Source organism: Sinocyclocheilus anshuiensis, unplaced genomic scaffold, assembly GCF_001515605.1.
Source record: "Sinocyclocheilus anshuiensis isolate Anshui unplaced genomic scaffold, SAMN03320099.WGS_v1.1 scaffold706, whole genome shotgun sequence".
Lineage (NCBI taxonomy): Eukaryota > Metazoa > Chordata > Actinopteri > Cypriniformes > Cyprinidae > Sinocyclocheilus > Sinocyclocheilus anshuiensis.
This window is the reverse complement of record NW_015544162.1, coordinates 301,958-319,765: the sequence shown is the minus strand read 5'-3', so window position 1 is coordinate 319,765 and position 17,808 is coordinate 301,958. Positions and strand designations below refer to the sequence as shown.

General features: G+C 33.4%; 1 protein-coding gene across 1 annotated transcript in view; it reads left to right on the top strand.

Annotated features, from left to right (window-relative positions):
* The window catches only part of LOC107695633 (insulin receptor-like), an 82,623-nt gene that overhangs the window by 55,348 nt on the left and 9,467 nt on the right, over positions 1–17,808 (top strand). The window contains exons 3-8 of the mRNA XM_016495648.1: positions 8,773–9,094; positions 12,403–12,542; positions 14,246–14,390; positions 14,463–14,671; positions 14,752–14,878; positions 16,728–16,978. Coding sequence (XP_016351134.1) covers positions 8,773–9,094; positions 12,403–12,542; positions 14,246–14,390; positions 14,463–14,671; positions 14,752–14,878; positions 16,728–16,978 — 1,194 coding nt within the window. The remainder of the gene's footprint in view (positions 1–8,772; positions 9,095–12,402; positions 12,543–14,245; positions 14,391–14,462; positions 14,672–14,751; positions 14,879–16,727; positions 16,979–17,808) is intronic.

The window sequence follows — 17,808 nt, the reverse complement described above, 5'->3', positions numbered from 1 at the left end:
GTGGTATTTGTGATATCACAAATCCCGGAAAATATGCGTTGTAGTCCAAACGAGTCATTCATTGTAGTTTTTGAAAATTGATTTTTGTTAAATAAAATCTCCTTTTGACGTGGACTTTGAGCTTTGTAACTTTGCAGATCTTTTTTATGCTCAAACAGCAACATTTTAGACTAGCTAAAGTTGAAAAAGTGAAAAAGCATAATAGTATAATGCGCTGCATTATTTTGCTCTTTATTTTGCCCTCCTGTGGCCTCTAGACCACAAAGGAGACTAGACAAAAGTTTTCTTAAGACTTATTTAATCTGCATATAAAACATAAGAAAGGATATATTTATTTAAATGTAATTTTTTGTTTGACTGTTAAAACAAAAAATTATTTGTTGGATGTCTTAATAAATTGGGTCAATTAAAAATACAGTGGTTAAATTTAAACATTTTTTTTATTGCTCTTTGTTTTAAAAAAAGGTTATAAAAATGTTTAATAATTATCGATACCGAACGATATGAAACATTATATCGTTTATACATTTTTTTAGCTATATCTCCCAGCCCTACTTACGAACCAGTTCTTTTTAGCAAATCTAAAGCCTACAACACAACCAGTGAAGTCTGATTCGCAACCAAATGACTCTAATGATCTGATTCTTTTAGTGAATCAAAAACACACAGCTCTGACTCTGACTCCACTGTTTGCACTGTATGTATTGGATTCATTGAAAAGAATCGGCTTGTGACAGTCATATGTTCATGAATCGTACTGCATTAGTCACGTTGGATGTTATTGCGTGCAGTCCGTGATACACAACCATTTGATCTTATCACTCTCAGTTTAGACTGCAAACTTGGATCAAATATGACTTTACTGTTAATAGTTTGGCTACAGCTTGTGGGCACAATATGCAAACTACCTGAAAGAGACACATATAGAAGGGCAAACGGAGGCAGAGAGACACTGTGAGTCACTGTAAGAACAGCTGCTGTGAGTAACTCCTTCCAGACAGATGCCCTCACTGAGGAACCATCTACAGTAGATAACAGGTGACTCACTGTTCTTCGGCAGGAATCTTTAATTGAATCACTGTCTCGGCCACAGTACATCCTGCACGGCCTTGATGGTCTGTTTGTCCCCTTCCAACGGTGCCATAATCACATTTGTGTCATTGACTGGAAGCTTAGGTCCAAGAATGACCCTTGACTTGAATGTGTATAGCAGGTGTCAACCGTTATTATACTGATGTTTTTTTTTTTTTAATTGGCCTAATCCAATGTTGTTACTTTGGGTGTGTAGAGATGCTAATCTTCTCATTTATTTCAACTTCTCTTGAAAAAGTGAGTCTATTTTGTAACAGTCATGCATTTGGTTAGTGTGTTAAAGTCTACATTGGTGAGTTAATTGTTCAGCAGTTTGAGCGTGAAAGATAGTTAGACATTTAAAATTGGTCAGTGATTGTTTATACCAAATATGGAGGGGAAAACCCAATTGTAATTTCAAGAAATGTATCTCAAAACACTTCCTTGTGCATTATATGCGGGATGTAGGCTCCTTGAGTAAAATTACTCTTAAAGGGGTCATATGATGCGATTTCAATTTTTCCTTTCCGCATAAACACATTTCATTACACCGAATACACAAAATAATGTTCTTTTTAGCAGCATCAAATGACCCCTTTAAAGGAGAATTTTTGAGGATATAACAAACGTGAAGTTTATTATTTTTTGAAAGCACTTAAATTTATTTTCTGTTAAAATAGTGTATTGTTTTTAGCCATAATACTGTTTAAATCATAATCTTTATAGTTGTTTTGGACTTTATGGTGTAATTGATAAAAATATGTACTTATTTATATTTAATTTAATTGTATTGTATTGATGTTATTAATTACTAATATTACATATTATTGACCAAAAATAATATGAAAATATTTTATACTACATTAATAAAATAAAATAAAATTGCCACAGAGACCTCCTTGTTTATTTTTATTTTTTTATTGCATTTTCAAATTTAAGCAAAATTATTGTGAATATTCATTTGGCCCAACTAAACACATGCTACAAGAGTGGTTTGTTTACTGAAACCATGTTAACTCATTGGTTATATCTTGGCCACATTCACTTCCATTGTTAATTTCTCATCGTAACCTCCATTTTTTTTAATTAAAAAAAAAGAGAAAAAAACAGAATTTTAGTGCTAACCAACATTTTTGAGACAAACCATTTAATTTTTACCTTAGAAGTACCAATTTTTGAAGATTGCACAATGCAAACGTGAAAATTGCTCATCCTGTATTGTTTTACAATACTTTTTCACAAAACTTGCCACCCAACGAGGGGATCTCAAAATAAGCACCAACCAACCAAGACTCCAAATGAATAATAATAATAATCCATGTGAATCTAATTCCTTTCACTCAAATGATTCTAATTTTGTTCCAAAAAAAGACAAGAGCAGTGTTGTGGCATTTCATTATTGGCTAAGTGACGGACGTTCATGACAGACACTCCCACAACTTGCCCAAGCAGGTCCACGGCTCACTCCAGTGGTGAAGTGTGCACACTTGCACCCGTAAAACACAAAAACAACATCTTCTGACCGATTAAACCAAATTATTTTAAGTGTTCTCTCAGAGGCTTAATTCTTCAAATGCTTCCCTATGAAATTAGCAAACGTGAAATTAGCATTCGTTTTTGCTTGTCAACTCCTTGGAATTTACGGCGGCCTGAGAGCGAATCACCTTTGCCCTTCCTGTTCACCTGCCTTGCGTAATCTGGTGATACCAGCGGCCTGGATGACACTTCTGAAGCTTTTGTTTTTTGACGAGTTCTTGAACCGATGAACCTTGAATGACGGGTCACCCGGCCAGTGTGTTTGTCACATTTCTGTGTGTTTTCCAGGGCAAGGTTGCATAAACTAGGTGCTTTTCATACCTTCGGCCGCGTTCCAGTGCTTTCTTTCCTTTCCTTTCCTCCTAAGCGAGCGCCTCGAGGTTTTCTTCCCTCCCCTATTTACGGGTTTGTTTTGTTTACATTTCTAGCCTCCCCTCCCCCGACTTCCTCGCTCTGCCTCCGCTCTTGTAAGCCGCACGCCTCTGAACAAATGATCAGTAGAGTTTACAGTAAATCTTTTGAGGCCTGAGACATGCGAGCGCCGCCAAATATAGTAAAACACCGTCCAAGCGCTCCAGCGCGAACGTGTGAATGCATTAGCGTGTTTTTATGGGGAATCCGCATGAGTTTTCTGTGAATGCTGCTGACCCGTGACCTCAGAGTGAATATAGAGAAGCGTGTTTATGGGTCGTGTCGCGCTCACATGTCACTAGGGCTCTGCGATATGGCAAAAACAATTATGTCTTGATGTTTTTTAACCTTTTGATTATAATCAGTCTTTATATGTTTGCATTTGTACTGCCTTTAAAGGGGTTTTTGACCAAATAGTCTTTTTATCCTGTTTATTTAGTGAATAAAATAGTTATTAGTATAACTATTTATTTATACTAATAATTATAAAATATATAATTCTGTAAATATGTATTTTTTTTACTAATATTACATATTATTAACAGCAATATTATAAAAAATGTTTACATTATTTATATTAGTATATTTTATTTTATTATATAATTAAAACCACTTATTTATTCATCATTCTTTTTAAAATGTGATTCAAATTTGATATCTTTACTAAAATTATTAGGGATATTTACAGCATAACACCTGCTATAATTAGTTAAGTATTTTATTTATTTATTTGCATTTTATTTATAGCCAGCTATAAACAATTCCTAGTAATACTCAGAAATTAATGTTGAATTGAATACCATATATTCATTTATGTTGTCAATTATATATCATTTTCTTTACTAATATTAAATATTATTGCCCAAATATACAATATCTTTAATAAACTATTAATTAAAAATATTATTTTCATATTAAAATATAATTGAAAAATGACACCCAGAGACCTTTTTTTAATTTATTATTTTTTATACCAGATTCAAATTTTATATAACTACCAAAATTACTGGGAATATTCACATTTGGCACAGCATAGCACCTGCTATAATTGTATTATATTTTATTTGTTTATTTATATAAATTTTTATTTATAGGCTACTATATAACGATACCTAGTCATACACAGAACGTCAAACTCAATATAACATATTAATTTATACAATTAATAATAATTTTTATTTACTAGTAGTATTATAACTTCCTTTTTTATTTATCCTTCTTTTTTAAATAAGATTCAAATTTTACATCGCTAGCAACATTTTTGTGAGTATTCATATTTTGCCCAGCGTAGCACCTGCTTTAAGAGTTTGTCATAAAAAAATTAATCGATAAAATTAATCAGACAAGGTATTGCAATCGATTATTCATACACATCCCAAGTTTGTTGACATCAAGTTTACTGACTCATATTTGCAGGAAGGACAAGATTCTGGTTGCAGAATTAAATTATAATGCTAAATTGAATAAATACGTTAATAGTGTAATGCGTCTTAATAGTGTAAATGTTAATGCAATAATTTTGATATCCATAAAAGAACTACAAATCAGGCATCAAAACCCACACAATGCTTATGAATGAAAGCAGGAGGGACTACAAAGGCCGCAGAGAGAAGATGTGTGTGTTTACACAGGGATCATCCTTGGGGAGACGCCGCGGAGACTGTCGTGGAGGGGTGGGGTGTTTTGTGCAGGGTTACGCCGTCCTGCAATCGCTGGCGTATGTGAGGAATGCTGCGAGAGTGGAGGCTGCGCCCGTCTGCATGCTCGCTCCTGCCTGTCCTCGTGTATTCTGCCGTTCCCGCTGCATCCATCTGCCGCCTGTCTGCCGGCGCGTCTGGGGTTAATGCTGGGCGAATATCTCTCTCTGTTGGAAGAGGCCGTTGAATGGCTGCCTTCCACAGACAGCAAAAACATTGGTTAAGGGTGAGGGCGGATCTGAGGCTGCTGTGGAAACCTGGACTGGAGTTTTGAGTGGATCGGGATTCGGTGAAAAATTGTGGCATGTATAAAAAGGGTTGGGTATCGATTGGGTTTTTTACAATACCAGTGCCAAATCGATACTTTTAAAACGGTACCGGTGCCTAAACGGTGCCTGAACCGATACCTTAAAAAAATAGCCACAAAAAAAAAAAAAACGATGGATAACATTAAAAATATTTAAAATAAATATACATAGCATTCACATGCTCCTCGGATGCTCTTATTTCCCGAGTTGTGCTTCCCTTACTCTAAGGCTAATAAATGTATTTCACGATCTGGGTCATTATTTAATACAAAACAATATCTCAATCACTCTGAAATTTAGTTAAAATTAGAGAATTGACTGAGTGCTGTCCGTCACTGTCTTTAATCAGTTCTGTGAATGACTGTATGGTATGCCACATGCACTGTAATATGTTTTATATTAAATATAAAATTTTCAAATGAAAATAGCAGCATGATCGTTTTATAAAGTATGCGTTCATATTTAAGGGCTAGATTTTCGCTGGAGGAAACAACTGTGGTGTGATGAGCAGAGGCGGACAAAGTACTCAACTCCATTACTTAACTGAAAGTACAGATACTGCTGGTCAAATATTACTCCATTACAAGTAAAAGTTGTAAAGACAGATTTTTACTTAAGTAAAAGTACAGAAGTACTTGCTTTTAAAAGTACTTAAGTACCAAAAGTAAATTTCCTTTTTTATGTCAATGCACTGTTTTATTGTTGTATGTAATACTTGCAATACTTAATAGTATACTCAATTTAACTGTACATAAAAATACACCTTGCTACGTGTACTGTGTTAGGCTAACCGAGACTTGTCATTTGCACTTATATATTGTTGCTCTTTTGTTAGTTTTGATTGCTTCTATTGTCCTCATTTGTAAGTCGCTTTGGATAAAAGCATCTGCTAAATTACTAAATGTAATGTAATCACTGATATTTAGTTAAAATTAGTGAATTGACTGAGTGCTGTCTGTCATTGTCTTTAATCAGTTCTGTGAATGATTGTATGGTATGCCACATGTCATGCACTGTAATATGTTTTATATTAAATATTACAATTTCAAATGAAAATACCAACATGATCGTTTTATAAAATATGCGTTTATATGTGTTAAGGGCTAGATTTTCGCTGGAGGAAACAGCTGTGTTGTGATGAGCGGTAAACGCAGCGGAAACTTTACAGTAGATGGTAAAACTGATTGCTCCCTCGTGATCTTTTGTAAACTGTATTTATGACAAAGAACTGCACAGATACAGATATTATAACAATCTATCGATAAACACACCTTGTGTCCTCTGTTTCTGTCTGAGTCCGCTCGCGCTGCGGTCTGCGGATTGAAGAGCGCGCTGAAAGAAGGGGAGGAGACGAAGTCTGCCACCGTTTTCATATGAAATTTAAAGGGAACTGACTCTGAGGCGATCACGAATTTGTGTACAGTTTATGGAGCTAATCGCTATAGCCCCACTAAAAATGGCCTAGCGACGCCCATGCTTCTTACGTCCATTTCAGAGACAAATATTTCAATCGATCGCTCAGGCATTTAAGTATAAGTATCTTCCTATGTATAAACGTGGTTGGGCCTTGCAACTGAGGCAGACAGTGTTAAAATATATGCTTGTTTAGAAGTATTAAAACGCTTCAAATTGATACCTTTTGCACATTTTTAGGATTTTTTCCTTGGCTTTATGCCTTTTTCTGATTCTTGTCTGTTGTGAATGCATTCAGGATCTTCTCCCCCCATACTCCCCGTCACCTATCGGCCCCATTTGCCCTTTTTATTTCAGTCAGGCAGTGGTATGGTCCACCCCGTCGCTGACAGGCAGAAGGGTCCATGTTGTTTTGCTCCTGTGGGGCAGCCCAGTGTCACATGATGGAGGGTTTTATGGCACTAATGAAGTCCAACAGATTTCCTTCTCCACTGTAACCTGGAAGGCCGGCCGCGTCCGACATCTATGAAATAGTCTCAGGAGGTGGCATTTCTGCTCAGGCTGAATTTAATGCTCGGTTGCATTGACTAAATTAGATGGGTCTTTATATAAGTACATGTGTGTTCCTTTGTACTGTGTAGTTGCTTAGGCAAACTTGAAATGAAACAAAAGTGTATTACCATAATTTTCTATCATTGTTTTTTTTACTATTAACCTATTTATTTTTACATATTTGATTGTATCATGTATACTATGTATGTAAAGAGTGCTGTTCTTTACATGTTTCTGGAACACGTTTGTCCCGGAGCGTCTTTGTTGTGGTCTATCAGGCATCTAGTGCGAGACGAGGAAGATGACTTACAGACCGCTGTATTCATTAATTATCGCACCCTGCCATGCACAAGCTTCACTTCCAGATGGCCCTGCGGCCAAACACGACTGAATCACTTCCTTTCTGCCTGACGAAAGGCATAGAACGACCTCAGATCGCCTTTTCATGCATCTTATGCGTGATTCTGTCACATTTGATGTGATGTTGCAGCTTGATATGTTTGTTTCAACTGAAAAACAAGAAATAATGTTAGCACCTCAGGTGAATAGGGTAAAAAATGTAACTAATAGACATCACCACACTGTAAAAATTTTTATTTTTCTTTATTTTTAGGCAGCTATATAATGATTCTTAGTAATATTCAGAAATTGATATTGAATTGAATAACAAATGTTCATTTATATTATGTGCTAATTATGTACTAATTTTGTCTACTAATGTTTAATATTATTGCCCAAATATACAATTTATTTAATAAACTATTCATTAAAAGTGTTATTTTTATATTAAAATAAAATGTAAAAATTACACACAGAGATTTTTTTATTTATTTATCACTCTTTTTAAAATCAGATTAAATTTTTTTAGCTCGACGAAAATTATTGTGAATATTCACATTTGGCACAGCATAGCACCTGCTATAATTTAATTATATTTTCTGTTTTGAAGTTGTAAATAAAAAAAGATTGTTGGAGTACATTTCACAAAAAAATGCTATTTCGGTCTTTGTACTTCAAAATTTCATGTTTAATTCAATGTGTTACTTGTCGTTCCTTTGTAATTGTGAAATTTACTCAAAATTTCTGCGTAAAAATTGTTTCTACACCTTTTTTTTTTGTGCGTGCTTCCCCAGTTGATTGAATACATTAAGAATTGCAAATATTTTTTGTTTTATAAGTTTTCTGTTATGTTTAAATATACAAGCACAGCATTCTCTAGTTCTCAGAGTTTCTAAATGTACTCTTACAGAATGTTCCAGAACATTGGATAAAGCTGGGTTTAAAAATTCTTGTTTAATTATATTAGAGTCGAAGGTTTTTATAGAGGCGATTTTGGATATCTCTTTTTATCTCTCCATAAATCAGGAAATACTGTCAACAGCCGAAAAAATTTGCATTTTAACCATGTTTTTAGGAATAAAATGTTCTGAAAAACCAGGCGAATGTTATATGAGCAAACCCCTCAGTAAAATCCTTCAGAATATAAACAAGAATAAAACTCTTAAGTCTTGGTGTACGTGAGTGCTTTTGAAGTGGAGAAAAAACTTTTGTATTGTGAAAAAATACAAAAGTTGAATTGAAATCTACAGATAAACTGTAAAAAACAAACAAAAAATAAAAATAAAAGGGCATTTTAGATGTTTTCCTTCCACTAGTCTGAAACATGTTATGAATAAAGATCTCAAAATTGACCAGTGTGTAAAAACAATGTTTTTACCTGTAGTTTGCTGCATTAAACAAAATGAATCTAACAAGTTCTTTTCTCACTCTTTTTCCCCTCACAGTTTGCCCTTCCGAATGCGTCCACGGTGCTTGTACCCCCCATAAGGAGTGCTGTCACGACCAGTGTCTGGGCGGCTGCTCCGTGCCAGGGAACTCGACCAAATGCGTGGCTTGTCGCAACTTCCTGTTCGGTGACACCTGCGTGGAGCGCTGCCCGCCGGGCTACTACACCTTCAAGGGATGGCTCTGTGTGTCCTTTAAATTCTGCCAGGACCTCCACAACCAGTGCAAGGGCAAGAGCGGTGACTGCCATGAATACGTCATCCACAACGGAGCCTGTATCCCAGAATGCCCGTCTGGATACACCACCATGAACTCCACCTCGTACGTACCACATTTTGTTTTTTAAATAAATGCAACTACAGCACCCAGACTGCTGCCGTTAAACAGTATTACACTTTCCAATCAACTCTAATCAGATTTCGCTCCACGTTAAACATGAGTTGACTAAAAACAGTGGCAGAATGAGTTAGACGACAAATCACAAAGTTGAATTAAAGGGCCAAGACGTTATGTTTGTTTTGTTTTGTTTTGGTTTTTTTTCATGACAAGGAATAAACTGTATCACGGGATGTTAATGAAAATCAGTCTAACATTTGGAAGTGAGTCTCAAAAGGTCACAGGCCACATTTCACCGTGAAATCACAAGAAAAAAAAATAGAAAAAGAAATAAGTCTTATTTACACAATACATTTTATTTTATAGGGTTATTTTTAAAGGGTTACTCCACCCCAAAATGAAAATGTTGTCATTAATCACTTACCCTCATGTCGTTCCAAACCCGTAAAAGCTTCGTTCGTCTTCGGAACACAATTTAAGATATTTTGGATGAAAACCGGGAGGCTTGTGACTGTCCCATTGACTGCCAAGTAAATAACACTGTCAAGGTCCAGAAAAGTATGAAAGACATCGTCAGAATAGTCCATTTGCCATCAGTGCTTCAATCTGAATTTTATGAAGCGACGAGAATACTTTTTGTACACAAAGAAAATAAAAATAATGCCTTTATTCAATAATTTGTCACCGTAGCGCCAATTTTGGAGAGTATGTATGAATCTCGCTACATACATTTTTGAATTTCTAGCAGTAAACAATTCAATAAAATTGAAAATTTAATAAAATTAAATGATTGAATTAAAATATTAAATTATTAAAATACAATTTATAAGTTTTACAGTAATGAATGATAGAATAAATGAGGGGGAATATAGTATGACTAGCCAAATATCGTGACAGATCATGTAATTGTCATGAAAATTTCACAATACAAAAGTAATATTAAAGAAAAATGTATGTTTTTTGTGCTAATTTGAATTATTTGAATAAATTAAACACATTTTCCCTCTAAATTGTTTTAGCATTATAAATTAAAATTAAATATTTAATTATATTTTTAAATGCGTAAAAAAGATGACGCTTAATTGTTATATAAAATAATCTTAAAGTAAATCAAGACTTTTAATTTTTTGCATTTCTGTATTACATTAACAAATATATATTTATTAAAACGAATAAATTATAAATCCAAAATGAAAGTTAAATTGTTATAAAAGTATTATAAAATTATTTTAATATAATTATTCAAATACAATTTTATATACTTTATTAAAAATATAATTTCTTTTTGACACTGTTCTTGACATGTTTTGTGAGACTTTTTCCCCCCTTCTATATAAATGACTGTTTAAAGGGTGAATCGTGTGCTGCAGGCATGAAGTAGCAGTTTCTGGTTAACGCTATGATTTGTTTTGGTCGTTTCGAAAATTAACGAACCGGTTGTCACGCTCAACTTGACCGGGGAGAAGAGAAAACTCTTCTGGAAGTATCATAACATCATTTAGTCTTTTCGTCAGTCACAGCTAATTGAAAATGAGCAGATTATAATGGCCGGTGTCAAGTGTTGTGAGCGTGATAAAATGCCACCCTGATTACTCCAACCGAGTCATTTGCAGTCGGGCTGAATTTGTCAAGCTAAGCGGAAGTATAATGAGCCAAACCAAAACAACATTCCGTGACGGAAAGTGACACTAGCGGCCCTTTTTTTGAGCCCGAGTCCGTTTGGCTGCCCAGGAATGTCCGGAAGCTTGCGCACATGCTGGTTTGCACGTCCAGCTTCATGTGTGGGAATTATTAACGCACAAATAAACAGAGAATTAACCCTGCGAACGGGAGTAAAACGCAGCCTCGCGGGAACAGTGGCAGCCTTTGTTTGCGTTCACTGGGGTCTCGGGGGCTTTAAAAAGGTGGCCGTTTCACTGGCCTTTTGATTCCTTTGTCTCCACGTCGGAACGTTGCAGTTGTGGAAGCTTGATGGGATCTCGGTTTTCCAGGAATTTTGTTTTGAAGTGACGTCATTGGCTTGTTTTTCTCGTCCGGCCACCTTTCACCTTTGTGAGAGGCAGTCATGCAGCAGTGAGTCCCGTTTCGTAACTGGGCGCCCCATCCTTCCCTCCCTGTTATTTTCCGAAGGAGAAGACAAAGCAGTGTGAACGAAAATTCAGCGGCACGTGAATGTCATTCGAAGGGCTTAAAATCTAAAAACCGTGGGTTCACGGCGTCGGTGTGCATTTGAAACGAATCTGCGTGGCTTGGATCTCCAAAACTGGAAAGGGAGTTAAAGAGTGAGTTTTTGAGCTGAAAAACCTAAGAGAGAAAACGCTCATTTGAGAATGAACTGCTGAGCATTTCTGTGGGTTTTCAATTAAATTAATTCCTGAAATGCGTGATGCTGTGAAGTGTTCTTGTACCAGTTTAATATGATTCAAACAAGTGATTCAACAGCTGATTCTTTGTAGTCAATCAAAAACATACAGCGCGACCACTGAATCAGATTCCCGAACAAACAACTCTTACGAATGTGAGTGAATCAAACACATACAGTTAACAACTTATGAATCAAATGACAATGTGTAGTTTAAGACGCTTATTTTCTTTTTTTCCTTACAGTTTTTGACTTGTTTTTAGTGGAATCAGAGAAGAAAGAAAGCTGAAATCTCAATGTTGAAACTCTAAATGAATTTAGAAAAATAGCTGTGTATTCCCCTCCCACCCACTCCTGCAACATTTCAGCAAGATTCAAGCGCGATTGCGTAACGTTACTCTCTCGTTTTGTTAAAAAGTGATCAAATTAAGCAACAGAATTACACAAACGCTCTGCGCCGCAGGGATTCATTACATTCCCGTTCCACGATTAGATCGTTTCACAGCATCTTTCAGCGCAATTGCCGATTCTTGCATCAAAAGGCCTCGTCTCCAGAGTCGTGTCTTCATACGGGATGCATACGGAGGTCGCGTACTTCAAAGCCAACGCAACTATTCGTGGTATTTAGTTGAGTCTCAGTGGGGATTGTGCCCTCGCTGACCCTTTCCATTCAGATGCACTGCTGCATTGCAGCACACAATCTATTCTAGCACGTTTGGGCTCATTCCAAACACAACAATGACAACCGCGCAGGTGACATGAGACTTCAGCGGGCAGGGAACAATATGTTTGTCCCCGAGGCAATCGCAATCTCGAAAAGCGCTGCCAGCTGCTGACATCATGGCGAATGCATGCGTAAAGCAATGCTTATTGACTTTGAGCGTCTTGAGGCTTCGGTCTTGATTCAAACCCGTCGCTGTCGTTCATTCAGGTTGAACTGCACACCGTGCACCGGTCGGTGTCCCAAACTGTGTACGGGGGTGAAGACGGTGGACTCTGTCACCGCCGCTCAAGCTCTGCGCGGCTGTACGGTGCTCAACGGCAGTCTGACCATCAAGATCAGCAAAGGAAGTGAGTATTTTGCATTCGAAATGCAAGCATATTGATTGTATTTACGTGCATGTTGTCTTTTTTTTAAGGTATTATTTTAAATATTAATATTGTTAAGTAATATTATTTCAGAATGTTAAGAATTGTCATTTTTTTATTTATATAGATGCATAAAATGGTTATTGTGCAAGTTATGTGAACTTTTTTCCTTTCTGTAAGATTTACTTGTTATTAAAATACAAAATAGCACATAACATTTTAAATAAATGACACAGATTTATTATACATAGAAAATAAAATGTATACTTTTATATATTTATAAAAAATAAAATAAACTAGTAAACACTAATAGAAATACATAAGTTAATTATTAGTTGAACATCATTTAAAAACACATTTATATTAATAACATAATATAGAATTTTAAATCAATTAAATATTAATAATTAGACAACCGCAAATATAAATATTAAATGGGTCCAACCATTAAACACATACAATTATTTTTATTTTAAATAACATTAAAATGTTGTATATATTTATTAAAAATATATTTAAAATTAGAAATATATTAAAATGATTAAAATGTTAAATTACAGATTATAAATTATAGATATTGTAGATATTGTATTTAAATGCATAGTCATTTTTCATATTTTGTAATATTTAAAACGCTTCGATGTAATATTTATTTTGCCTTTTTTGTTAGTTTTCAAAATACTAAGAATGGTAATGTTTTATTTAACAAACAATAAAAAAAATGTATTGTGCAAACTTTTTGAACTGTAAGCGTTGTTTATTAAAAAATACATTATAATATAAATATAAACACATACATGTATGTGTGTATTTATATATACATAATTAATATACACAGTACACACACGTATATTACATAAACAAAAACATATTTTGGATGCCATTAATCACGATTAATCATTTGACAGCACTAATGTATTAATCAATTTTATCATACATTTAAAATGTTCATTTTATAAATTTAATTTAATATAATATAATATATATTAAATAAATTGAAATTAATTATAAGTAGACAACAGAATATGAACCCAAATACAAAGAATAGCTATAAAATAAAATATTTATTAAAGTGTGACAAACATGCAAAAAAATAAGAATCAGGAAGGGGGCCAACACTTTTTCACACCACTGTATATACATGCATATAATGAGAAGTATTAGAAAGTATGACATTTTTATTTAATAACTTTTTTACATGCATTGTTATTAATTAATTATTGTTCAGTTTATAAATTATGTAAATATTATTTTTATAAATGTATACAAGTATAAATGCTATTCTCTATATTTATAAACATAAAAATAGTAAACAATATCATAAATACAAAAGTCAATTTACATTAAAAAAAACATTTACATTAATAACATGTAACATTTTAAACGAATTAAATATAAATAATTATACAAATGAAATGTCAAATGAACCCAAATAATTAAAATGGGTATAAAATGATATATTTTTGAAAATAAAAAAAGTATTAAATAATAAGTCAATTATTCCGTTGAGCATCATTATATAAAACTATTTGAAATATCTGAGTGCTATGCTTGACCAATCAGTATTTCAAATAGTCATGTAATATCTTTTTAGCACATACAGTAATAAGTATTAGTATGTGTATGCGTGAAATGAAGTATGTGAAGTCCCTGGCGCATATGAAGACACATCTTGTGTTCCTCAGACAATATTGCGGCCGAGCTGGAGACTAGTCTGGGTCAGCTGGAGGAGATCACGGGCTATCTGAGCATCCGCAGAGCCTACGCTCTCGTCTCGCTCTCCTTCCTCCGCAAGCTGCGCATCATTCGCGGAGAAACGCTGGAGAACGAGTACGTAAGACTCCGCCGAGCTCTAGCGCTGAGCTTACAGCTTGCTTACTTTGTTGTTTCTGATCTTCGCAGGAACTTTTCTTTCAATGCCTTTGACAACCAGAACCTGCGACAGCTGTGGGACTGGAACAAACACAACCTCACCGTCCTCAACGGCAGGATGTACTTCGGCTACAACTCCAAGCTCTGTAAGTCTGAGATCCTCCGGATGGAGGAAGTGACCGGGACCAAGCACAGGAAGAACGACATCAACATCCCGGCGTATGCGGACCTGGCCTTCTGTAAGACCCGCCGCACTTTGGTTTCAGCACAGCTTGAGTTTTACGTCAAACCAGATCTGATTATCAGTCCTCTCTTCCAGGTGAAAACCAAGTTCTTCATTTTACGCAAATCCGTACGACATCTGACAAAATCCTCATTAAGTGGCAAGCGTTCTGGCCCTCGGACTTCAGAGACCTGCTGGGATTCATGGTCTTCTACAAGGAAGCGTGAGTGTTACGATTGCTTTAATATTTTCATATGTTATTACTGTTTTGAAAAATAACATTTTATTTGCTGATTTATTTATTTTAATTGAGGTTGTATTTTGATTTATTCATTTCAGTTTAATTGTAATTTTTATTTCTTTTACTTGTACATAGTATTATTTTGTGCGTGTGATGATTAGTTTTATTTTTGTTTTCACTTGTATTTTAATACTAATATTGGAAAATAATTTCTGCTATTTATTTAACTATACTTAATATAAATGTTCTGTGACCTGCTTGTTTAAATAGTTTTCTTTTGTGTGTATGCTTGGATTATGACTACTTATACCTTTTATTTTATTTACTTTTTTAATACTACTATTAACATACTATTTTACATTTTTGTTTAATTAATATAAATGTTGTTCTATGTCTTGCTTGGTTAGCATTATTTTGTTTGTATATTTGGACTAGTTAGCTATGACTAATTATATGACCAGTTAGCTTTATTTTTCTTTACTTTTTTATTACTATTAACATATAACTAATTAATATTATGTTGTTCTGTCTTGCTTGTTTTTATTTTTTTAATTACTTAGAACTTAAAAGCAGTAAAATACTATTTTATATATATATATATTAGTTAATAGTAAAATGTGATATTTGATATATTTAATTAGAAGAATTGTTGTTCCATGTCCTACTTTTGTAAACGGCTTTAAACAATAAAAGCATGAGAATGCTGTTTTTCAAAAGTGTTACATTTGGCTAATAAAATTATTTAATATTATATATTTATATTAATATCATTGTAATATAATTATATAATATGTAATTATATTATATATTTAAATTATAATTCATTAATAAAACTTTCTATTTCCTACCCTTTTTTATGTCTTTTTAAAACTGCTTTAAAGTAGAGAGCATTAAAAATTTTAAATAGTAAAAGTCGATTATATATTATTATTAGTGCTGTCAAAAGATTAATCGCGATTAATCGCATCCAAAATAAACGTTTTTGTTTACATGATATATGTATGTATGCAGTTTATATTTATTATGTATATATAAATACACACATGCATGTATATATTTCAGAAAAATATGTTGTTTATATATTAAATATATTTATTTATAATATTACTTTTATGAATATAAACACAAACATGTAAATACATGTACATATTTTCAAAATATATACTGTATGTGTGTGTCTTTATATATACATATACATGTAAATGTTTTCAAAATATATACTGTGTATTTATATATACATAATAAATATAAACAGAAAACATATATTGTGCAAACAAAAACTTTTATTTTGTATGCGATTAATCGTGATTAATCGTTTGACAGCACTAATTATATTTAATTAGAATTAGTTCAAGTCCAACTTGTTCCATATCCTAGATATTTTTGCAATTATGTTAAACTTGAAATAATTAAAACACTGTGTTTTGATCATAATTATAATTGGTTAGTAAAACTATCAAATATATATTATAATAATTGTTTCAAACATTGAAAGAATGTCATTTACAACCTGAACAATTAATTAATAAACATAATAAATGTAATTAATAAAATTACATAAAATGTTGAATTTGATCATTTCTAACACTTCTCATGTATATGTGTATATATATATATATATATATGTGTGTGTGTGTGTGTGTGTATAAATGTGTATATATGTCTGTATAGTATATAAATTAATTAATTGTTTTCATTTTTATCAGATTTTTAATTTATTGCTAATCTGCTGTAACATTTAAATGTTAAAACAGTTAAAAACCTACATGTGTGAATGAGATCATCTATGAAAGCATTGAAGTACTGTGTAACATTGTCTCTTCCTGTTCAGTCCTTATAAGAACGTGACTGAATATGACGGGCAGGATGCCTGTGGCTCTAACAGCTGGGCGATCGCAGACGTGGAGCCTCCTGAACGCAGCTCCGAGGGCAAAGGCCAGAGCGAGCCGGGTCTCCTCATCATGCCTCTGAAGCCCTGGACCCAGTACGCCATCATGGTCAAAACCCAACTCGCCGCCTCTGACGACCACCTCGTCCGCGGGGCCAAGAGCGAGATCATCTACGTCCGCACCAACGCCACCCGTAAGTCACAGCCGTTCCGAAACGTACAGCAGAAGCTTCTTTTCATTATTTGGTTCTTAAAGGGACAGTTTACCTAAAAATAAAAGTCATATCATCATGTACTCTTCATATTGTTCCATACCAGTATGAGTTTCTTGATTTTGTTGAACACAAAAGAAGATATTTTTTGAAGAATGTTGGTCACCAAACAGTTGATGGTCCCTATTGGCTTCCATTGTATGGGAAAAAATTACATTTCTCTGTTGTCAAACCAAATTTTTGAATCATTATAAATAAACTGCATATTTGAAGTTTAAACAGCTACATTCTCGCCTAAAAAACTGTAAATGTATATTTGGTGGTGTGTATATTATACGATCAAACGTATAATACAGGTTGGGGAAAAAAAGCTTGTTAATTTTATACACATATATTTTTTCAATAAAATATAATGGCTATAATTGTATTACAATTATAATAGAATTTATTGTAAATTTTATAATATAAATAGTATAGATATACATGCATAAAATGTATGTATATATATTTATATGCATAAAAGCACATATTACTTTTCTATGTACGTATAATTGTATTATATTTTCATGTACATTTATGTATAAAATAGTAAATTATGCAATTATAATAAAACTAAATATATAATATATACATATGCATAAAAAATATATGCATTACACATGAATTATATACATATAATTGTTTTGTAATTGTAATGTAAATTAGCATTTTGTTTATAAAATAGTGAATTTTATATAGTAAAAAATTAATTTTTTTATATTTTTAATAAATAAATATATAATTATATTTACATACATGCATACATATTTTAT